Source organism: Solea solea, chromosome 9 (genome assembly GCF_958295425.1).
Source record: "Solea solea chromosome 9, fSolSol10.1, whole genome shotgun sequence".
Taxonomy (NCBI): domain Eukaryota; kingdom Metazoa; phylum Chordata; class Actinopteri; order Pleuronectiformes; family Soleidae; genus Solea; species Solea solea.
Window position 1 is genome coordinate 2,758,847 of NC_081142.1, and position 22,720 is coordinate 2,781,566.

Below are 22,720 nucleotides of genomic sequence, written 5' to 3' on the forward strand. Positions count from 1 at the left end.
TCAAATATCAGACCATCAAATATGACTCTATTTTAGTTTATGTATATTTTCCTCACACCTCCAGATGAGGGAAAATTAGACTCTGGGGAGCCACCACAGTTTTAGAGGAAACACCGTCTCACTGAAACAAGACTGCACCCCTAAAGTCACCTGAGCGACAAAATTAGCAGGTAAACTTTTCAGCTTTTTTCCACCAGTGAGTCGTTTTCAGTGTCACAAAAATCACGTGACCTCAGTCTCTGTAAAAAAAATAGTTGTAACAGCAGAGATGGTGGTCGAGAGGAAGAAAGTGAGGAAACCACAACAGTCTTCGACTTGGTGCGAGAAGCAAATATTACTACGATGATAGGTAAAAGGTATAAGCAGCATAAACATGCTTTTTCCATCACAGTTTTTAATCCTGCTCGCCGCTCTTGTATTATTTTGTGGTGACCCAGACTTTTGTGCCGCCCATTGCTTGACTAGGTGAACTAACTCTCAATCTATTCTACAGTGAATGGGAACTTTTAACAGTTGTTTTTGAAATGGAAGTAAAAATGAACAGTATCTTAATGGAAACCAAGCTTATCTCACTGTAATTGCACATTTATTTTTCACTTAAGTATTTTCTTTTTCAAACTCAGCAGCAATTAGAGAACACTGCCTAAATGGTGCAATTCGTAACGTTGCATCAGAGCTGAAAAATGCAGACAAAAGCCAGATACTTCAGGGCGTTAGTGAGTTTTTGACCAGTGGAAGAAGGGGGTCTCAGACCATAAGTCACCTCTAAATCATAGGCTCTTTTTTTTGACATTATTAGATAAGGCACCCAGGCCAGACATGACTGTTAGATATTCTGGGACCAGGTCAATTCAAGTGAATGACATTCTTTGGCATCTAATTCACCATCAACAAGACAAGACATAACCAAAAAGACTTCAGTAGACTAGGAAAGACATGCACATCAATTGTCTTTAATATTACCTGTCAGTTAAAAATATGCCCCCAGGGTTACATAGAAATATGGAATGAAAGAAGAAAGAAAGAAAAATAAAGGATTTGACATTGACGGACAATTTTGGGTCCAATACCTGGGAACTCCCACTGATAATAGACTCATGTTTCATTTTTTCCTCCTCTCTGCATCCATCTAAAAGTAATTTTATGGAGCTGGTACCTCATGTGTATGAGTGACATTTCTATTTATGCTTTGAAAGACAATCAGGTGTGAACTCTTGCTGTCTTTACATCATGTCCCCTCCTCAGGTGATTGACCCCAGCCACCTCAAACTCACGAACTACGTGCGGCTCCTAAAAAAAGCTTTGCCGGCTGAGTGCAGGATTACTAACTCTACGATAGATTTCCAGAGCACATTCTTGTCGCGGTGCAGCGTTTCCACGTGTAACTACAAAGTGAGAGCCTTGGGCTTAAACTAGATGAAGATGATATCGACAACTCCGCGCATAGATGCACCTTGAACCATTTAGCATTTTGTTTCACACAACAAACAAGTGGATATTTTAAGCCATATATTGACATTCTGGTATCCCCACAATGTCCCTGCTTGGAAGCCTTTTAAAGCAGCTCAGTTCAGATCAGTGATTTAATGCAGTCACCAACCTTCCTCTGACCCACTGATCTGTTTTTCATTTATTTCACTGCATCAAATAAAACGTAGCATTGAAGGCACATCCACATCATTTCTGTGCACTCCTTTATTTATAGTGAACAATCCACACCATTTCCCCCTGGCTGCACAAAAGAGAAATGAATGATTATTTCACATTCCATAAAGATACTTCTATTTTTGATAAAGCACAGTCGAAGAAGCCATTTTAATTCCCATCATATTCATCATATTTCTTTGTTTGCTGCACAAAGTCTGCTAAATTAGTGCGTATACTGGAGTGTCCAGAAAAAAAATGACACCCCTGAAGGAAGACTGTGTCTCTGCAACCAATGCACCTCAAAATAACATCTTCTTTGCAGTTATATCTCAATGATATTGTCTCTACAGTGCAATTACAAACTCAATGACTGTTAGGGAAACAAAATCACACCCACTCACATCAAAGTGACTCTGCTTTTACAATTCTGTCTTTTTCCCTTTTAAACGATTCAAGAAAACACAATTAGAGGAAGAAGCACAATTGAATGATTCCCTCTTTTTTTTTACCTCAAAGTAAGTGAAGTAAAACAAATATCTTACTTCCATAATGCACAGTGCATTTTATTTTTGGGGTTGTCACCATTTATATAGTTTGACCGACACAAACAGGACACATGTTGTAGATTTTACTGCCTTTGAGTTTTATTGTGTGCTCTTTGTTTAGTTTTACAAAATTAACAGCTCAACACTCACACCCAACCACATATACTGAGAATAAATTAAGATTTAGTCATTAATAATAATACAAATGCAATAAAAAATAATAAACATGAATAAAAGCACAAGATTAGCGCTGGAAAATTAAACATATTTTGAGCTCATTGTCATGGTATAAAACTTATTGCACAGTGTAACTACGGAAATGAATCTACTTCACAGTCTATTTGTCATATCGTTAAACATGTTTCTGAGGAATTAATGGTCTTAATCTTTAGTTTGGGGTCTTGTCCAATAGAATGTGATGTCAGTTTTGTAAATTATGTTTCCATTTGGAGAAGGGCTGAACAATTAATCGAAATCTTCCTTTGTAATAGTTTGGTGATAGTTTTGGTGGTAAATGCATCCGTACTATGATGATGTCATAGTAACAGCTAAGTTATAAAAAGAGGTAAAACACTGATATTGTTATCAATAGATACTCAAGGTTGTAATGTTGCTATCAATAGATACTCAGGATCAATAGATACTCAAGGTTGTAATATTGATATCACTTGATTCTCAAGGTTGTGATTTTGTTATCAATGGATACTCAAGGTTGTGATATTGGGATCAATTGATACTCAAGGTTGTAATGTTGATATCGATAGATATCCGGGATCAATAGATACTCAAGGTTGTAATATTGATATCACTTGATTCTCAAGGTTGTGATTTTGGTATCAATAGATACTCAAGGTTGTGATATTGGGATCAATTGATACTCAAGGTTGTAATGTTGATATCGATAGATATTGGGGATCAATAGATACTCAAGGTTGTAATACTGGTATCAATAGATATTGGGGATCAATAGATACTCATGGTTGTAATATTGGTATCAATAGATATTTGGGATAAATAGATAGTCAAGGTTGACGTTGGTATCAATAGATACTCAAGGGTATATTGGTATGGATTCATACTGGCAAGGGTATATTGGTATGGATTCATACTGGCATCATCTGGCACAAAGGAGATGGTATCAAGCGAATGTTAATCTACACTCAGGGTGAATATAACACAACACAACACCAGCTTTAGGTGTCCTCACCAGTGTCTTGATACTGTTGCCCCTTTAAGATCATGGATAATGGACGATGACGGTTTCATTCAGTTACTCACTAAAATACTTCATGCATACCAATGACCCCTGACAAATGGTCACCACCACCACCATCTTGATATACAGTATGTCATGTGTAATGCAGTCTTTGATTAAAATAAATATATCTATGTAATGAAGACCACAGCAGAAGGTCAATCACGTTGACTCCATCTGTAAACACAGTAAACACAAACTGACTTCAGTCAGATCATTATCATGCCTTTAATGCTGCAGCAGATGCCAGGTGGGGATGTGCATGATGATTCTGTTGCTGCTGTTTTGCAAACTCTCAGTTTCTGTGAGTTTGCAAAACATCAATAGTGAGTTGGGCGTAGTGATTAACTAGTGAGCCTGGAACAGAATCTGTGAGGTGTAAGACCTCCGTGACAGCAGCCTAGAAATATTTTTTAAAGGGCCATTGGTGAGTTAACTTGTCTATAGTTTCTCTATATTTTTACACAGCAAATATACATTATAGTCTATGGACATACTTGAAACCTGTAATATTTTGAGTGGCCATCAGGAGGCAAGTCTGCTTTTATTTGTGCCTATGAGAAAATTAGCCTACATTTCACTTGATTTATGACATAATTAAACATTTTCCTGTTTATGGTCTCAATCATTAGTTTTTGATCTTCTTCAGTAGAGCGTGGTGTCCATTTTGTAAATGGTGGCCTCATTTAGAGTCAAATAGACAATAAAGCAGAGCTGTAGTGTGATTGAAACGTGGCCAATGGTGAGACCTTACACGCTCCGTAAGATCCGCCCCGTTGCTTCCTGTGGTTTTAAAAACCGAAATGGGGTTGACTAAACTGCAATATGAAGGCATACATTTGGCAGCTAACATGCTGATGGGTGACGTCACACAGGGACAACACTGCTGTGAGCCACGGTCCTCTCTGTTGACTAAAATTTGAGACAAAAAAAAGTGATGTGAAAGTGTAAACAAACATTTCACACGTCTTAATCAGAAGATGGGTCCATATGCAAGAGGAACTGATAAATGCATGACAGTAGACAGTTGACATTAGACTGTCCTGCATGTTTCAGAAGTTGCCCTGCTCCAACACACCTGATTCAAATGGTCAGCTCGTCCTCAAGCTCTGCAAAAGCCTGATAACGACCCATTCATTTGAATCAGGTGTGTTGGAGCAGGGAAACCTGTAATCCTGGCTCCTCAGGGACCAGGATTAGAAGTTTGCAGAAACACTGCATTAGGCAAAGAGATTTTGACAGTGAGAAGCCATCTCATACAGGAGTGACCAGTCACACAGACACAGACGAAGATCTAGTCTGGTTGAACTCTAACATTCCAGCAATTTGCTTTTGCTCTGCATTCATGTCTGGTGAGGACGCCGTATTCAATGAGGTAACCAATCACAAATGGGTTCTGGAGACAGGCTTAACATGATGACGAGAGAGAAGCAATGTCTAGCAGCTTTTGTATACATCATCAACATGGTGAACACCGAAGAGCAGCTGTCGTGTGATTTGGCTGTTGTCTCCATTTTAAATTGAGCGACTTGCTCCACTGAGTTTCCCCAGGCAAAAGTCATTAGACGCCATTACTAGACATCCATCGCTCCTAGAAAACTACAGCAAGCACATTTGTTGACAAGTTTTCAGTCGCTCTGCACACAGCATCGGAATTATTCGTCTGTCTGGTTATACGTCTGTCAAATGGCATACAAATTGTTTCGATGCATGTTTGTTGGTCACGTCTCTTGGAGGTGGAAGTTTACTGCACCCTGTCCAGACTCTGACTTAAGCCTTGGCATGCGGACTTCTCATTACTGTAACTCCTAGACAGTTTGTGAAATATGAGAAATAGAGCCTTGCGCCCATATACTTGTCATTACAGTAGCCCTCAGGACTTCCGCATTTGTGACGTCAGCTTCTCCGTACCGTAATTCGTGAATGGTTGAATAACTGCCAGATATCGAAAGTGAAAGTTATCTCGAAAAAAGGAGCAGAAGCTCTCACTCATAAATGAGATTGAGATGCAGTCTGGTGAGTAGCCAGGCTAGTAGTAGTGCAGATCCAAAACACTCATCAATTACATAAAGGTACTTGTCATTTATATAAAAATCTAAAATAATGTTCACTAAAATCCATCCTCATTAGTAACTTAAGTAGTAGCTGAATCCCCTCACTGTTCTTCTAATGTTCCAACTGTCAGTTCACATCAGCTGACTTATAACTTCACTGTGTGACATTGGAATCCAGATGATCATCTGGATTCTGCTGGCCTTGCACCTGTGCAGACGAGTGGATGTCATCATTGCAGGGCTTACGACCAGGTTGTTGGGTGTCACACGGAGTTTCATGGTGGTCCACATGGAATCTGGTTACCAAACCAGACCCCTTTTTTGCAAACTTGATGTCAGTTCACTTGACCTGATCCTTGAGGTCAGTGATGGAACGTGGATCTTCTTATATTTCACTCTCTCATGGCAGCCCTTATGAAAGCTCCCCTCCAGTAGCTGCTCCCAGGCTTGAGATGTGACAAATCTCCAACGCATCTACAGTCACAAGCCACATGAAAAAGAGATTAAGCCCATTAAGGATAACAAGGGCAATAAATACAAATGGTTTCATGTTACAATGATTAATGGTCAGTGTCGTATACCATTTGTTGTGGTCTGGCCTGTACATACATGGAAACTTTTATTATTAGCCATTTATGATGAAATAAGGAGCATTGCAATCATTAAAAACCTCCATAATGTCACTGTATTTATTTAAATGAGCTTTTATTTGTTAAAACCATAAGTGGACTCCTGCTTTAATTAAAGAATTCATTAATGCAGAGATTTTCAATTATTCATTAGTGTTAATGACAAACTCTTCAGTACAAAAATATTATATTATACAATAATACCATAATATTTACTGTAAGATGTGGAAAACCTATGGTTGGACTATTAAAGCTGCACTGTGTAAATATTTCTGCTGAATGAAAGCTGATTCTTGGTAACAGTTAATCGATTATATGTTCATTAATTTGCTACAAAAAAAAATGACCAACTATTTTGATAACTGATTAATTGCTTCTTACATGTGAACATTTACTGGTTTCTTTTCTCCTCTATGATGATAAATAAACTCACATGTCCCACCTTTTTCTGACATTTAAAGGACCAAACAACCAATCAATTCATTGACAATAAAAATAAGTGTTACTCTTAAACGTGCTGGGCTCACTTGCCTTTTCACACTCTAAACTAAACTTGTATTGCGTTGCTTTAAAGTATCAGTGTGGAGGTTTTAATGGCTAATGCTTTTTATGATCACATTGTGTTTGCACTGCACAGCATATGTTTGTGCCAGTGGTTTCAGGCTATTCAACAGTTGGTGGTGGTAATGAGCCAGCGAGCAGAGTAACACAATTGAGAATGTAAACAAGAGAAGCGGCCCACTTAACTCAGATGTTGTGCTGCATCACTTCTCACAACTAACATACAATGTGTTACTGTTTTGTCTAAAACATCTAGACCCTCAATAATTCTGCTAGAACGCACAATAAAAAATGGGTTCATGAGTATCTTTTGTAGGTGGCGGCGGACGGTAATGGTGAAAATTCCCAAGCAACACCTCTGTCTCATTTTCTAGCAATCAAGCTACGGTTCATACCATCAAAACAACAACAAAACAGACGATTAAAAAAAAAAAAAAAAAAAGCTCTTATAATTGGGTAGCATAAAAAGAAAAATCATTTCTTTCTGAGTGCATGGCATGACTCTGAATGAAATGATTTTTCCTTGATGAGTATCTGTCACCAACCAACTTGTCTGAGTCTTAATAGAAAGTCAGAGAGAGGCATGTGTCGCTAAAGTGAGCCGGTCCTGGAAAAATAGCAGAGAAAGTGAAGCCAGAATTCACAGTTCCTTGACAGCCAATGACGTCCAGTGTCTTATGGGCGGGGCTTTGACAAAAGGGCCTACAGAAGAGGCTGAGATGTTTCCGTTGCTAGCTCTTCTAGACTTGCAGACCATAGCTTTAATCCCGACTCGTGTACAGGTGCAGTTCTGCTGTTTTATAGCAGGAAAAACTGAGCAGAAATAAATGAATTAAGACAATCAAGACAAGAAATACTCTTCATGGTTGTTCTCACTTAGACATAAAGGGCTTTTTATTCCCATTGGGGGTTTTTGTTAATAGCTGTTGATTGTCCGGTTCATTCAGTCGGTGGTAACCCTCAGAAGATCACAAGTGTTTGTCACATAACTGCTGATAAATAATAGCCCTGTCTGCCACCCTGCTCTCAGCCGGCCCCCAATGAGACAACCTGCACAGCTGGTAAATAACTGGCCGGATCGATAGCTGTCATCGCAGTTCAGTGAGCCCCAGCAATGTGAAATGTGTGAGGGAGGTCTGTGTGCTTTTCCTCTTCTCTGGCCTGTAGTGAAGGGATGCAGATGTGTTCTGCAGTCATTTATCATTCCTTAAATGCAGGTCTTTTATGAATCTGTGGCTCGCTGGGTGACAGTTATAACCCACTTTTTTCACTTTATGTTTCCGAAAAACAGGAAATTCCTTTATATAGTCCCTGTATTATAGAAGTAGGGCTGAACAAATTAGGGGAACCTCATCTGACACACGATATATTTTGTTTAATGTCGAGCTTCAGTTCAGTATTCACTGGGTAATAGAAAACTTAGTGTGCAGCATCAAATAATAACTTTTAAGAGTGGCAGGAATTGGAAATACTATGGTTGTGTTGTGGTAAGTGCAGAATAGAAAAAGCCTTTTACGTGACCTTGTTCTTTAGGCAATGGTTTTGCTTTATGGAGGCCCGGCATCTTGAGCTGACATGTTTCTACAGCAGCCTGAATGGACATACCAGAATGGCTTTGACCGCAAGATTCCGATCAAAATAAAAGGGGAAACAGCAAAGAGAGTGGAAGTATGGGGAGTTGTGAAAGAGAGTCCTGCTGGGATTATTATTATTATTAGAAGAAGAAGAATTAGAAGAAGGAGAGTGTTTACATCATTTCTGCTATGTGAAGGCCACTGTAGTTCTCTGGTGTTTTAGGGAAAGGAAGGGTTCAGAGAAACTGAAGTTTCACTATTAATTGAGAAGATTTCGTTGCTAAACGTTGGAGATTAACTCAATTTTTAACTCATCTACAGTTGGGAATTGTTGCCTTTGATTCTTGTGCCTCTTCCTGTAACGACACTCGTCAGTCTGACGACGTCACGCGTAGAATCAGCTCAGCTCGCTCGGAACATAGAGCAGGTTCCAAAAAAAGTACCAGGTACTGTGTGTGAGTGAAAACACGCCACTATTCTTACACACTGGATCTTTAGAAATATGAACTGCCTGTATTAGTGCATGTATTAGATTTTTAATTGGCGTCAATCAAAAATCCAACAAATGTCATATAAGCTGTGACTGTGTTATTGATGCTTGTTGAATATGAAAATAATAGATGAGATGAGGATGTTTTGGATTTGTGAAATGACCTGACAGGTCAAATGTGCTGAGTCATGTTATGTCCTAAATTCTAGCCTTTCTGATTTGCTAATTGCGATGTTTCAACTTGCATTCTGATTTGTAAACAATTAATTATTCAGGAGCGTTGCATTTACACTGAATTTTTTGTATTTACACCTTGTTTTGAGTGTGGAAAAAAATCACAAGATTTATTTAAAGAACTAACATAATCAGGTTCCTTTGGTTAATTAAAAAGCTCTTGTCAACTGAGAGACACTGTTTGGTTGTGTGAGTAAATCACAAAAAGTATTCACAGGGAGGAATAGATTGAGTCATCTTGGTTCTGTTAGAAAACCCACCTGCATAAACAGTGGCCCCTGCTGGCTCCACCCGGACATGGTCTCCTGTCAGGGTCAACACCTCCCTGCACATAAACACATTCTCTCTGTTGCTGGAGTCCTGCTGGGGCTGGATTCCTCTCGACCGTCTCAACATCCACCTCTGTCCACAGAGGAGCTCTTATCCGCTTCCTGGCTCTCCCTCCATGAAACGTGTGCACTTTCTAAACATTTTCTCTCATCAAGGAAGAGTCTGTAGGTGGATCAGGCTCTCTGTGTTTCCAGGTCCTATTTAGTGGTAGTGTTTGGTCAAGAGATTTCCTTCAGGGTGTCATTCACCTAAACCATTTGGCTGCTGAGGTGGAAAGGACGGGAATATATCATGGTTTGCCTCGGAGGCAAAATTACACAGGAGATGGACAACACTGCGTGCTGCAGAAGGGAAGTGCATGTTGCCAATACATTGATTTGAAGACATAACCTGTATGAATCTTCATTATGTACACCACATGCGTTTAAATATAGGTCTGTGTTACCACACGAGGAAACAGCAGGGAAACCTGCATCCTCTGTAAAGCAGTGTTTTGCATTGTAGTGGTAGACAAATAGATGCCAAATAAGTTTTATCTCCGACCCAACAATTTGTGCAGTCATTTGTTTTTGTTGTTGTTGTTTTCACATTGCTCGTGGCACCCTGCCCCCCCCCCCCCCCCCCCACACACACACACACACTCAGATTTTCAAATGTCTGTTTGCAGGGGGATGTGTCAGCTCCTAACAGATGACCCAGTTTCTTACTCACGCACAATCTTCCAAACACTGAAAGGCCCCTCTACGTACATTACACGCCGGTGAATGCTCTGAAATCCATCCCTTTATGTGAATTCTCTTTTACAGCATGAGATCTGAATGGCTGTGGAAAATGTCATTTGTGGAAAAGGTTAATTTTTAATTAGCGTCGGCTGCTCTGTACACAGCTGCTCTACAGTCGACTGTTATTTTTTTCCCCCTGCATTTAATTGGAGCTGAAACGGCATGACCTATTTTGTTTGCAGAGAATGTATACTTTATCTGTGCCTCCTCAGAAGGTGGCCTTGAGCTCCATTTGCAGCGCGGCGATGATTCCTCTCCAAGTGTAATGCATTACAGATTACTCATAACCCGTTTAACATTGCGAGCAGAAAATTCATCAACTGGATTACGTAAAGCCACGAACATGTGATTCCTCTCACAGACTTAACAGGTTCTTAAATTAAACATTCAGCTGCCAGAAAAATGACAAAGCAACTTTCCCGCGAGTGTTTTTTTTCTTCCTTCAGACAGACTTCTTATGTTTGAAGTGAAATATCCACTCGGTCCTTAATGCTGCTCAGAGAGGCATCTTGACATCACCCTAGTTTTCCCTTCTGTTATCATGAATGGAACTCTCAGCTCTTTCAGGTCACTCATAGGAATGAATCACAGTTATCTGCTGCTGTCAAAGGTCAATATTGAAGAGCACGGCTGCGTCACAATGACGTTGTCTCGACAGGAGCCATGTGAGGTGGACTATAATGTGACAGACATAGGCACATACGTCAAAAAAAGGTTCTCTGCTTCACCCAGAAGGAGGGCTGTCACTTGCACCACTCCTCTGTGATGCCACCTCACAGCTAACCTTGCAGCTGAGTCTGCAGATTTGTGCCATTTGTGCCATTTGTGCCATCTATGGTGTAAACACCAGAAACACTTTCTCATCCTGCTTTTCCAAAGCTCTGGTGTCATGACTGTCCACTCAGGAGGACAGTTCATTGCTGGCGTCCTCCGCAGCCTCTGCTGGACCACGTGGCGATTATTTCACATCGAGGCTGTCAGGCATGTTTTTAATATTAGAGGTTGAGCTTTCCCTGCCAAGTTCAAATGGATATCCGGACACATGTTCTTAGAAAATGGAACTCACACACACATACATTTGCTCAGCCAATCCCTTACACACCATTCATTTGGACAGCCTGAACAAAGCATGATTCCAAAATCCTTAACCCTAATATAAACCCAATTGTAACCCTTAAACCAAGTCTTAACTCTCTTTAAAAGTCCTTTAAAGTTGTGAGATGTCCTCGCAAAGATAGAATTTGTCCTCACACCCCGCTACATATCCCTTAACCTCACTATAACCAGTAAATGCCTAACGCTAACCTAACCTATACCCACAATTAACATCTCAATCTTAATTTCAACCGCAGCCAGGACCAGGCTTTGATCCTGATGAGTACTACTGTACAAAAAAGAGTGTTTGTACTTGATCTTAAAAAGTCCTAAAAGTTTACACAAAGTAAAAGGAGTACACACACACACACACACACACACACACACACACACGGGTGAAAACAATTCCCTGCTTGCTCAGTATAATAGAGCCGTCCTCTTTAAATTGATAGCTCTTAGTGCACTCATTTTCCAACCGCATCTTCGAGTGCTTAACCCTTATGTTTGATTCTAGACACACGGCATGCTGAAGACCCCTCTCTCCACACACGCACACACACACACACACACACACACACACACACACACACACAGTGAAAGCATGCTGCGTCTGATCCAGAAATCCTTTCATTGTTTTGCTAAAACGAAGTGGCCTAAGCTGCTGTAATCACTCTCTCAGTGTTATGGCAATAAAAGCTTTTTTTTCTCCTCTCTCTCTCTCCCCCAAATCCAATAAAAAATGTCAGTGCCTCATGAACCCTAACTAATGCAATCGTCCATTTGCTCTTGTTTTAATTATTACTGGTATTACTTCTAATAAGCCGTTTCCTTTTTAAAGGCTCTGTGTCCGTTTCAAATAATACCGCTGGGATTTAAGGAGACAAAAAGCCAGAATGTTAGATTGTGAGCCGAGTAAAGCCTCTCTTTTAAAGGCCTGAGTAAAAGCCGCTGTTCTATCGACACTTACGTGCATTTGGTATTGTAAAGTCCATCATCATTTAATCTGTGGATACATGTGCGTTTGTGTGATTATGTCGTCCTTAGGTTTGTGCTGATCATGCAGGAATCACTAAGCTATTGTAAAAAGAAAAGACAATTGTTTTTGTTGCATTTCCTGTTTTGTTCCAGGAGGTAGAGCAGAAGCTCACTGATAGAGAGATGAGTGCAGGTTTTTCAAGCACAGATTAGTGTTGTTTTGCAGTTGTCTTTCACCGGGCACTCTCCACTGTGCTTTTACTTTCCTCCCATCTGGTTATCACTTTCCGCTCAGTGGTTTGTGCTGTTTGTCTCTTTGTCTTTGCTCATGTCTTCTGAACCCTGCACAAAAACAAATGTACTGGTGTAAATATGAAGATGCAGCTCATGAGCGTATGAATGTGGAGTCTCCTCTTGTTTTGTGTGTGGAAATATAAACCACAGTGATACTGCAACTCCTGGACATCATTTTAGGAGAGAAAAGACAGCCTTGTTTGAGTCCAAGACAGACCAGAACCTGATCCCCTGTCCATGCACACACCAAGAGAATAAAGTGACTAACGTTTATGTGCAAACATAAACAGCCAAGGTAACTCTTGAGATATTGACTCGGTGAGTTTTTGGTACTTTTACACTTCTCAGACGTGACGTTGTACAGATGCTGACAACGAGATCGCAATCAGGTAAAGTCGCTAACTCGCCTGGTGACACTTGTTTATGCGGTAATGGTCACAGAAGTTGTGTGCCTTTCGTAATTTATGATTTAAGCTCAGTAGAAGTTACAGTCGAGGATTGTATTGATATCACAGTTAATTTGAGAGGATTTAAAGCAGAAATGGTCAACTGTTAGATTTAACCTTGTCATTGTGATTGTAAAAGTGATTACACAGTGGAATGCTGGAAGAAAAAACATCTTTATATTGACGTCCCTTCACTGTAAGTCTTGATGTTATTCTATTGGCAACCGGGATGCAGGTTCAACAGCAAACAATATGGCTAATTTGGAGGACGTCTGATGCTTCTACAACATTTTAGACAGTTTCAAACAACAGAAAGTAGAAAACAGAAAAGAACCGAGTAGGTTTTTATAGATATGACTGATGCAGATGGCTTCAACAGTGAAGGAGAAATAAATACAACTAGCCAGAAGACAATAACGTCCATATCCAGCAATAATTTTATTATTGTAATAATATAAATTTGTGTCATATTTGAGTTAACTTATACTTATGAAGGTTGTTTACCTTCATATTCCTAACAAAATGACAACTAAGTGTATACACCAGTCAGACATCATATTAAAACATTGTATTTTATTTTAATGTGTATATTCCTTACATTTAGTTTTTCCGGTAACTGTTGCTTCATGTCAATTATTTCTTCATAAATCATTTTAGGACAGTATCTAAACGTTTTATTTAACAATTCTCAGTAGCTTTGCTCACACTACACCCGGTACGCTGTTATGTATGCATTAAGTCACGTGCATATAGAAGGAGGGAGTTGATTGTCTCTATCGGATGAATTTCTGGATCCAGAAACGTTGCCCTTATCTTGTTAATGTTGTTTATCCATTATCTCTCCTGCAAATCTGTGTTTCTTTTGTTCTACACGTAGTAGGTGACGATATGCAAATAGTACCAGCTTCCTGTTCATTTGTCCTCCTTTGTTCCACTTGCACTTGACAAAGGTGGTGGTTCAGATGCCCTGAAAACGGTTGTCGCTCTTGTTCACTCAGGAAAGACAGAGCCCAAGGTTTGGTTCTTAGCAGGACCACGATGCCGTCAGGGCATCAGGTGAGAGCATGCGCCGAGCCCACCCCACACTCACCACTCCTCACTTAATCACTTCTGACACAATGCCAATTCCACAGTGGGTGGCTTGCACACAGCTTTATTCATAGATGTGGCAGTTGGGCAATGATCAAATCTGACACTCTGCTCACCTTTCAGTGTGACGCTACATCAAGCAACACTGTGGTCACTCGCAGACACTTTTGTTGTTTTTAAAAACAGCTCTGGCAACCCTTTGTCAGGCGGGTGCCACTTGATGGTCCATCAGCACGTCTTTCAGCGGCATCACAAGTGACAGCCTCTCTGCCATTAAAAAGCAGAGGGCAGATGACCTGAAACTGTAAGTCTCAATGTAGTGAGAAAAGTTAACCCAGTCACACAATGTAAGCGCTAACTTCAATGGAACTGCGAGTGAGTGTCCTGAGGGTGAAGGCAAACAATTGACTGAAGTGAGCCAGGCATAACTGAAAAATCACGTGTGCAGCACGTACATCTATAGCTGCTGTATGGTTACTATTGATGCCTCTAAAAAAAGCTGAACGGGAACTGTGAAGCAATCATAAAGCATGCAGGGAAGCAATTTCTTTCTCTTATTCAAGTGAAAAATTATTCTGTGCTGTCACAAAAGACTCCCTAACAAGGTGCTTTAAACTCTCTGGCAGTGCATTGCTGTGGGGTGTCAAAAAGTGGATAAGGTTTAAATGAAGCTTAAACTCAAAAGTCTGTTTCTGGTAATAGCAGCATTTCATTCCCTCTCCAATTTGCTTTTGATGTGGAGCTAAGATTAACGGTGTTAAATCATTCTCTTCACTGTCTCAAAGCGAACAACACATGCATAATGAGCTGAGTGTTGAGAACAGGAGTTTTTTCTTTGAGCTCCACCAACATCGCGCACTCCTTTTATCGTTTCAGAAGTCAGCCGTGTGTACATATTACTCCACTGACCCCTGTGTGTTATTAAAATAAAAAAAATAAAAATGTAGGTAGTGGTGTAGATGACAACGGAGGAATATCCAACCAGTCCGGAATGTTCCTGAAATAAACCTTTCGAATACTTCATGATGTGATCCTGAAGTTTAGACTCTCCTTCGTTCACTGTGGAACGTGTTCTCTCACCAAATATGAAACGTTTGCATTAAAGGGCGGTTTCAACCATTTTTTTCCTACTTGGTCAAATGAAGAATAAACTTAAAATCATTATAATGCTGCTGTTTGTTTCATTCACATTCTATTACAGAGTTGGATTCAATTTGACCAGTTTTTTTTATTTATTTATTAGATTTAAACGCAGTAAAAAGCAGAGTAAGTTTTTTGTTTTCTTTGAAGGAAGTGCCTTTGACGTCAACTTTTTGTCAATGTCATTTATTTTTTTCAACCCCAACTTCCTCAGTTGTTGTGGGAATGAGACATTTTCTCAGATCCACTGTCTGATGATCGAAGAACACATTTATTTCTGGAAATTAGTAAAAAAAAAACTGTATATTTTTCAAGTGAAGTGGCCCTTTAACACTTATAACAAATACATGTGTTATTTGAAACCTGCTCCGATACATACGAGTCCAGCTAATAAAAATTCAGTCATCAAGTCTTGCAATAGGATTTCTCCTTTTGAATACAAAAACATTTTTCACTCAATCTCCTATTGACTGGTCTGATTCCTTCATGTGCCACAGTTAAACCGCACATAAATTAGTCCAAATCTAGACAGGTGTCTAACATTCTCCGAGGTCCCAGATGTCACAATTAAGAACACCTCAAAGGTCAGCTCAGATCTAGGCTTGCGTTCCATTATTGAAAATCAAATCTATTGTAAAGATCTGGCTGAAGCCCAGATTTGGAGAAGGTCACTTGAGGGTCACTGATTTCTGAAAAAGCTTGGCCATGCTGCAAGAATTGAGTCAAGTTCAGGCCTCCAGGGTGTTTGTAAAGGACTCGCATACCTGTGAGGGGATTGCGCCATGAGCTAGGGAGGAGGGGGGGTCAGCTGTAGACTGCGGCTCAGCGAATGATTGGCAGAAAATGTCAGGCGCACCACATCAGCCTCGTACAGACGCACAGCAGGCAGATGCCAGAGACTGCATGATAAGAAGGAGCACAGGCTCACATGAAAAGAAAAGAGGAGACATCTTCATAGAGTTATGTCATCCCTCTGAAATCTGGCAGATTAGGCCTCAACATGACTCAAATCTTTTGTGCTCAGAGTATGTCTGAATGACTATGTCCTGACCTCTGACCCAGATGCTCAAGACTTTCAAAAGTAGCTTTCTTCTAATGCATCACCCCCTCTCCCTTTCTTTCTGTTATCATTATTTTCCAAACACAAGGATTAGTCAGGGTCACAGTTTTGTCCACATGCTTGAATTGCACAGAAGGTTATGTTCAACCTTCTGGGCTCCACACCACTGGGGCCTGAGCCAGGGTCAAATATCTCAGAGGAGAAAGGCAGACTGAAGTCTACCCGCTGCATGTTAATTACAGGAAACATGTTTTGTTTGACCTTGAGACATCCTGCATTTTCCTGTGTTATACAAGTCAGGTATTTGTGGATATTATCCGACTTTCAGATCACCAGCCATGTTGTTCAATTCTGATTCATTACAGCTCAAATTTGGAGTTTCACATTCATAACAATAAGTCTCTTGCATCAGACTTTCCTGTGGATGTGACTGCCCACTCAAACAGCACTTATGCATACATTAGTACCTTTTTGCATGTGTCATCAACAACAGACAATATATTTGTGAGACCACTTGGTATTGAAGGGGGAGATGGGGCGTAAATGAAAGCTGTTGCGGCAAATTGTTAAGTGAGATTTAGCTTTAGTTCTGTGCTGTCGGTGCAAGTCGTTGATGACAATGCTCAGCAAAAAGTATTTTTCGCCCTTTATTCTCATCCTCATTCTTTCCCCGTTCCTTAATCCTTCTGGATTCTAATCCATAGTTCCCTCTTGATGGTTCTTCGGAGCATAAATTCTGAGACTCCCATTGTCGCATTGATTTGGACATGACCGTTCTCACTCATGGCAACATAATCAGATATATATCTGATGTAGGACCACATACTGAAGAGACTCGAGTCTGATTTAGCAGTGAATTTCTATGTAGATACGACTGCACTACAGAAAAAGCGTAGTGGTCATCACATTCGCCTAACATTACACACCTTTTTGTTTTGAAAACCAAGCATAAACAATGTTAGTTTGGGGGCAGACTCTGGCCAAGAGGAAAGGAATAGTGCTTCAAATGGGAGGGTTGCAGGTTTCAAAGGACTGGTGTGCCCCTGAGCAAGGCACCCAATACCCCATAGCTTCATAGTACAGTCTAGGTGCTACCCACTCACTATCAGTAATTGTAGTGTGTGCAAATAAAATGAATTCTAATTCAAAGCATCAACTGAAAAAATAAGATATGAGTCACTTGAGCCTGATTATGTGAATTAAAAAAGCCATTATTGCACTTTTTAGCTTTGTGACCTTACTTTTTCTTCTCTGGTTTTCAGAGCAGTGCTCCCATTGCCCACCCTGAAGATGAGCTGGAGCGCCTGACCAAGAAGATGCTCTTTGACATGGACAACCCCCCATCTGAGGAATATTTTGGTAAGACAGATCGCTTAACCCGCACAGACGATTAAATGAATGATAGATAGGTTCCTTTTATCATTGTGAAAGATGTCACATTTAATATTGCACAGCACGTCTCTTCTCATCAAGGTACGTTTGTTGTGTGCTCTGTGAGTAAACTCCCCTCAACATTCGGCTGGATTGTATTGTGATGACTTATTTTCAGACACTCTGGCAGAATGGAGCCCTCACTGATGTGCTTTTCAAGCCCTCTATGGCTGCTATTAAAAAAAAAAGCCCTTTAGCATGTTTCTTCTGAAAGGACTGAGTGATATCAACACAAAAGCTCAAACGCTTAATGTCCCGCGGTAGTTTTCAGCCTAAATCTGTTTCCCATGGTTTTCATTTTAACATTTGTGTGGGTAAGTAATGAGGCACGACGGCTAGTTTTCTCTTATGTGGCATCATGGCTTTCGGTAGCATTAGCACACAAGGGCTACTACCGCAAGCTTGGTGGGTAGTACCACAAGGGCTTTTGTTAGCATTAGCACTCCAGGAAGCATTATCTCTGCTGTTACTGAGAGGTAGATATATAATTACTTTAACTTTATAGTATAAACCTATTATTTTTCACACCAGTAAACATAGGAATTAAATGGTTTTTTGGTTAATTGTGTCAGATAAACACCTAGCGCATACAGCCACTTGGAACTTGGAAATTAGCAAAACGTCTTTGTCATAATGTCACTTAAAATATATCCGTTTTTAAGTAATTTCATTAAAAAACTGTGAGACACTTTCCATTCCTACATGACTTAATCTATCTGATATATGGTAAATGCATTTATATAGCACTTGATGACGGCTTTACATTACAGTTTACACCCATTCACACAGTGCAGTGCATTTTCTAGCACTCATCTTTCATTCCCATTCACATTCTGCCCGCTCAGCCGTCAGGAGCAACCTGGGTTTAAGTCGACACGTCGGACTAGGGACTAGCTCCAGCACTGAGCTACCCCCATTATAGCTATGAGATTCAGTTTCAGGCTAACGTAAGGGCCTATTCCTGCTCCAGGTGCACTACCACCTGTTTCTTGTCACCACACTGCGACAGAAACCCATGTTGTAGTTTTATATACCGCATGAATCATGTGTTTGTGCTTTAAACAAAACTTAAGAATATTGTAGTTTGTGCTATAAATGTTGCTACATACACAACCATTAGTGCTTTTGACACAACAGCCACTTCACAATGTAGCATTTATAGGTGAGAGTAGCAAAGTGGCTAAAATTAGCCCATGACTCACTGTTTGATGCATGTGTCACCGACAGTGGCAGACCTTTGCCTTTGCAGACAAGCACAAGTCTGTTGCTTTCACACAGTGCAAAAAGCCATTCTGAAATCATTATCACATACAATGTGAGCTCATTAGTAGCACACATTCTCTAGACGTTCACTCTTATTTTGTGAAGTATAAAAAGTAACAGTTAGGCTTCCCTGTCCGTCCAAATCATGTTGTTAAATAGACTTGTCACATTTCTGTTAATGAAGGCTAAATTAAACGGGTGTTATGTTTCCTGGATTAGCCACCGTAGTGACTCGCATGGTTTTGTATCATAAGAACAGTGGTTTTGGAAGAACCATTATTGAGACTGTCGAGGACAGTGCAGGTGTGTAGGAGGCAGACGACGCTTATCTAATATTCTTGGCACCTCTTGTGCTTTTTATTTCCATGGTGTAGACACATCACATCTACCAGTCTGGGAAGCAGTCGTCAAGGTAGAGTCTCAAAACTGCACTGAGGTCAAAAAGTGGGAGACCACTTTCCCAGAGTGGGAATTGGTACATCATTGTGACCAAAGGATACAGATACAGTCATGGCTTTGGACGGATGACTTATTCACTGTCCAGCTGTTTGTTTTTTGTTTTTCAAGTCTAATGATTTTAAATATATACAAATATAGCTGCCAGGATTAAACAGCATTTTAATGCTATTTCACAAAATAGGATTCAAAAGATGAGGATTCTTTGCATTTGTGTTCCATTTCTATTTTTCCACCCTCTTTACTCTCTGCTGCCAGCAAGTGCCATCCCTCTGATTCTCTCTTCTCTAGCCTTTAATCCCCTTTGCCCTGGAATTAGTTCCCATGCCCATTAGATACCTCACTCAACACATTCAATAGGACTCCAGAGCAGGCTTTATATCGGCACATAATCACACAGCGCACCATGATAATGTGTAGGTGTATTATAGCTACAAGAACATGTATTTAACTGGTATTAAAGGATATTCAGCTCCACACTGGTGTGCACTGATGTAAAGACCATAATTGGTTCACATTAGACATAGGTCAAATGGATCTGCTGGCTTAAGCTAAGTGTAGTCATTTTACAGAGGACCGGCCCTCAAAGCCTTGTGGCCTAATTTTACATGTGAATGTGTATGTGATGCAGACCTGGCGTGAACTCTCTGTCGACCACTGTACCATACATGCTGCCCCCTATAAGGTGGCGGGCTGAAGGCTGCTAAAACAAGAACATGGGAGTTGGGAAATGGGTCAAATGTGATCTGAGGTAGGGATTGCGTGTGTATGTGCACCCTGCCGACAGTGGCGGGGTGTTACTGGATTGGAGAGGAGGGAGGAGGGTCATCTTCTGGTTTGACTCGGCGACAGCTGAGATAGAAAGAGGATGAGCAGGAACCCTCAACTGAGGTGACTGCAGGGACTCATTAGGAGAGAGTTCAAGCGCAGACACATGCTGCTCTGCAAATCCACAGAGCCTCCTTCCTCCTCCGCTGAATAATGTACATATAGTCACCACAGTGATGTAAAATTTGTCTGTGGCCTGGCATGTTTTCCCACTGTATGTCCCAGTATGTGGGAGAATTAGTCCCAGAGCACAAGACTTTTGTAATTATAAAGAATCTGATGGCACTCGAGTCTCTTCTTCTTTTGGCGGGGTACAGGGGGGAAAGAGCCAGCAGTTGTTGAGACCCTAAGGCTAGTAATTAACAAGAATAATCAAAGTGGGGCTGCGATCTCTAGTGCACTACTGGACTGGATCATTGTCTTCATATAGGAAAAGTTTTATTGGTGTCACTAAAGTCTTTGATGAGCTTCTAATCTGAAACAGCTATAGTAGAGTTTTTCGTGGGTCCAGAGGGGGTTAATCGAATTAAATTAATGTTACACACTGGAAACTTTTCATTAGACGCAATTGAGCTCCATCTGAAGCACAACCTTGTTATGTTCATTTACAACAGTGGCAGTTAACTGAGACTGTACAGGGAAAACCTGAAAATGATGCACACTATAAAAAAAGTCTTTTCTTGTAAGAAAACCCAGTTTGGATGCCAGAAATCCCCCTTGTAATTGAAGCTTCTGTGGAAAGCCACTGATTAGTCCTGATTTAGAGTTCCAGATTAGATTTGAGTAATCTAAAAGAGCCTTTTTTTTTTTTTTTTTTCCAAATGTCATCATCCATCATGTTTAATCCACTTATATTGTGTGTAGGTGTACTGTGTTTGTGGAAATCTAATAAGACGCAGCTACTCGGCGTGCAATGCACACGTCTTGGCATCAGAGGGTCTTGAGATATTTTGTCATCACTACATTTCTGTCACCCAAAAAACCAGGATGTAAAGCTGAATAATTGAAAGGATGAGATGGTTTGCATTATTTACAATTAGTGATGACGATCCTTATGTAGTGTAGTTCATTCTGCTGCAGAGAATCTGTTTTTGTTCCCCTTTTATTACCAAAATGACAAGTTGAGAATTTCTTTATGCGATCCCAGAGTTTCCGTTTTCCACTGTATAGAAAGTAAATAATTGATATGCAATCAATATTTATACAGAGTCATTTTCCAGAGAGATTTTACAAGCAGTTGCATAAATGTTTTTGTAATGTTATAACCGGATGGTTGAGAAATTAGCAGGGAGACTCATACGAGCGTACTGTACTCCACACAGGACTCTCGGCTGTCGGGAAAGTCTTTCCTCCCGGTTTGAGCTCGCCTTTGTTTCACGATAAGAGCTGGAGAAGAAAAGGCATATTTTTTTTTTCCTCATAATGTCAGCTGCTGGAACCCTCATAATTTATGAGACACCTCACATGAAAAAATGATGAGGAATCTTGGAAGAGATACAAATGGCAGTGTAGCTCCAGTAACGGCGCAGGCCAGAGGAGTCGGAGCAGATCAGCCGAGGTAATTGGGTCAGAAAAAGTTACAATTCACGCAGTGCACCCGTGTGGAGCTGCCTCTCTGTCTTTGTAACACAACTGAGCATCATAACTTAATGTATTAATAGGCTTTCAGTTTAGACAGCTTTGTGCATTGTCTAACGTTCTCTGATGGAGTTAATTTGCATATTACTGAGGTCGCCCTCAGCAACCTCTTAGGAGTTTGCTTTTAGATGTGCCTCTACATGTCATAACAAGTGGGATGTGTGTCAGAGTAAAGCTTTTCCGCTGCTTTAAAACAACCCCACCCCCTCACCACCACCACCACCACCACTGAACTATGCTTCCCCACCAGTCTCCACCTCCACAGTCTCCAAATGCCTTTAGCCAACCATCTCCCCCAATACACATAACTGTTTCCTTGTAGTGTGAGAAGATGTTTCTGTAAAGTTGTGTTCCTTTAACTCACTAACATACTATTTACAAACCAGATTAATTCATCGAATCACTTAAACCTACTTACAACTAAGGGTTTTTAATGTTTTTTACAATAAACCAAATTGTGTTTTGCTGCAACACATTCAAAATGATTGGCCTGATTTGAAAGACTAAAGAGTTTACTCAAGTAACAGTGCTCTGGAAGCTTCCACATAATATAGGAGGTGAACTGCTTACATTTGAAGCTATGAAAATTGGGTATAAAAGTAGCATCCACCAAAGGTTTAGTCTTTGCAAGCGAGGATGGGTCATGGCTCTCCACTTTGTGCTTAACTTCACATGTTTCTCATTGCAAGATTGCAATCAATGTTGGTCTTTCACCATCTAAAGTACATACTATTGTGAGAAAATTCAGTCAGGGATTCTCAGTGCATAAAAACCAAGGGCAGAAACTCATAATGAATACATTTTAACAGGAGCCCTCAGGAGATATTGAAGGAGAAACTGTTATGCTACAGTTTTAGTTTGTTTTAGGAAAAATCAACACCAGACTATATGTGTAAAAGATAAA

At 40.3% G+C, this 22,720-nt stretch overlaps 1 protein-coding gene across 5 annotated transcripts in view; it reads left to right on the forward strand.

The window, feature by feature from the left end:
* lpp (LIM domain containing preferred translocation partner in lipoma) overlaps nucleotides 1-22,720 on the forward strand; it is a 153,738-nt gene that overhangs the window by 91,433 nt on the left and 39,585 nt on the right. For all 5 annotated transcript variants that reach the window (XM_058638050.1, XM_058638053.1, XM_058638054.1 and 2 more), the window contains one exon: nucleotides 17,463-17,559. In XM_058638050.1, the coding sequence (XP_058494033.1) occupies nucleotides 17,463-17,559 (97 nt within the window). The remainder of the gene's footprint in view (nucleotides 1-17,462; nucleotides 17,560-22,720) is intronic.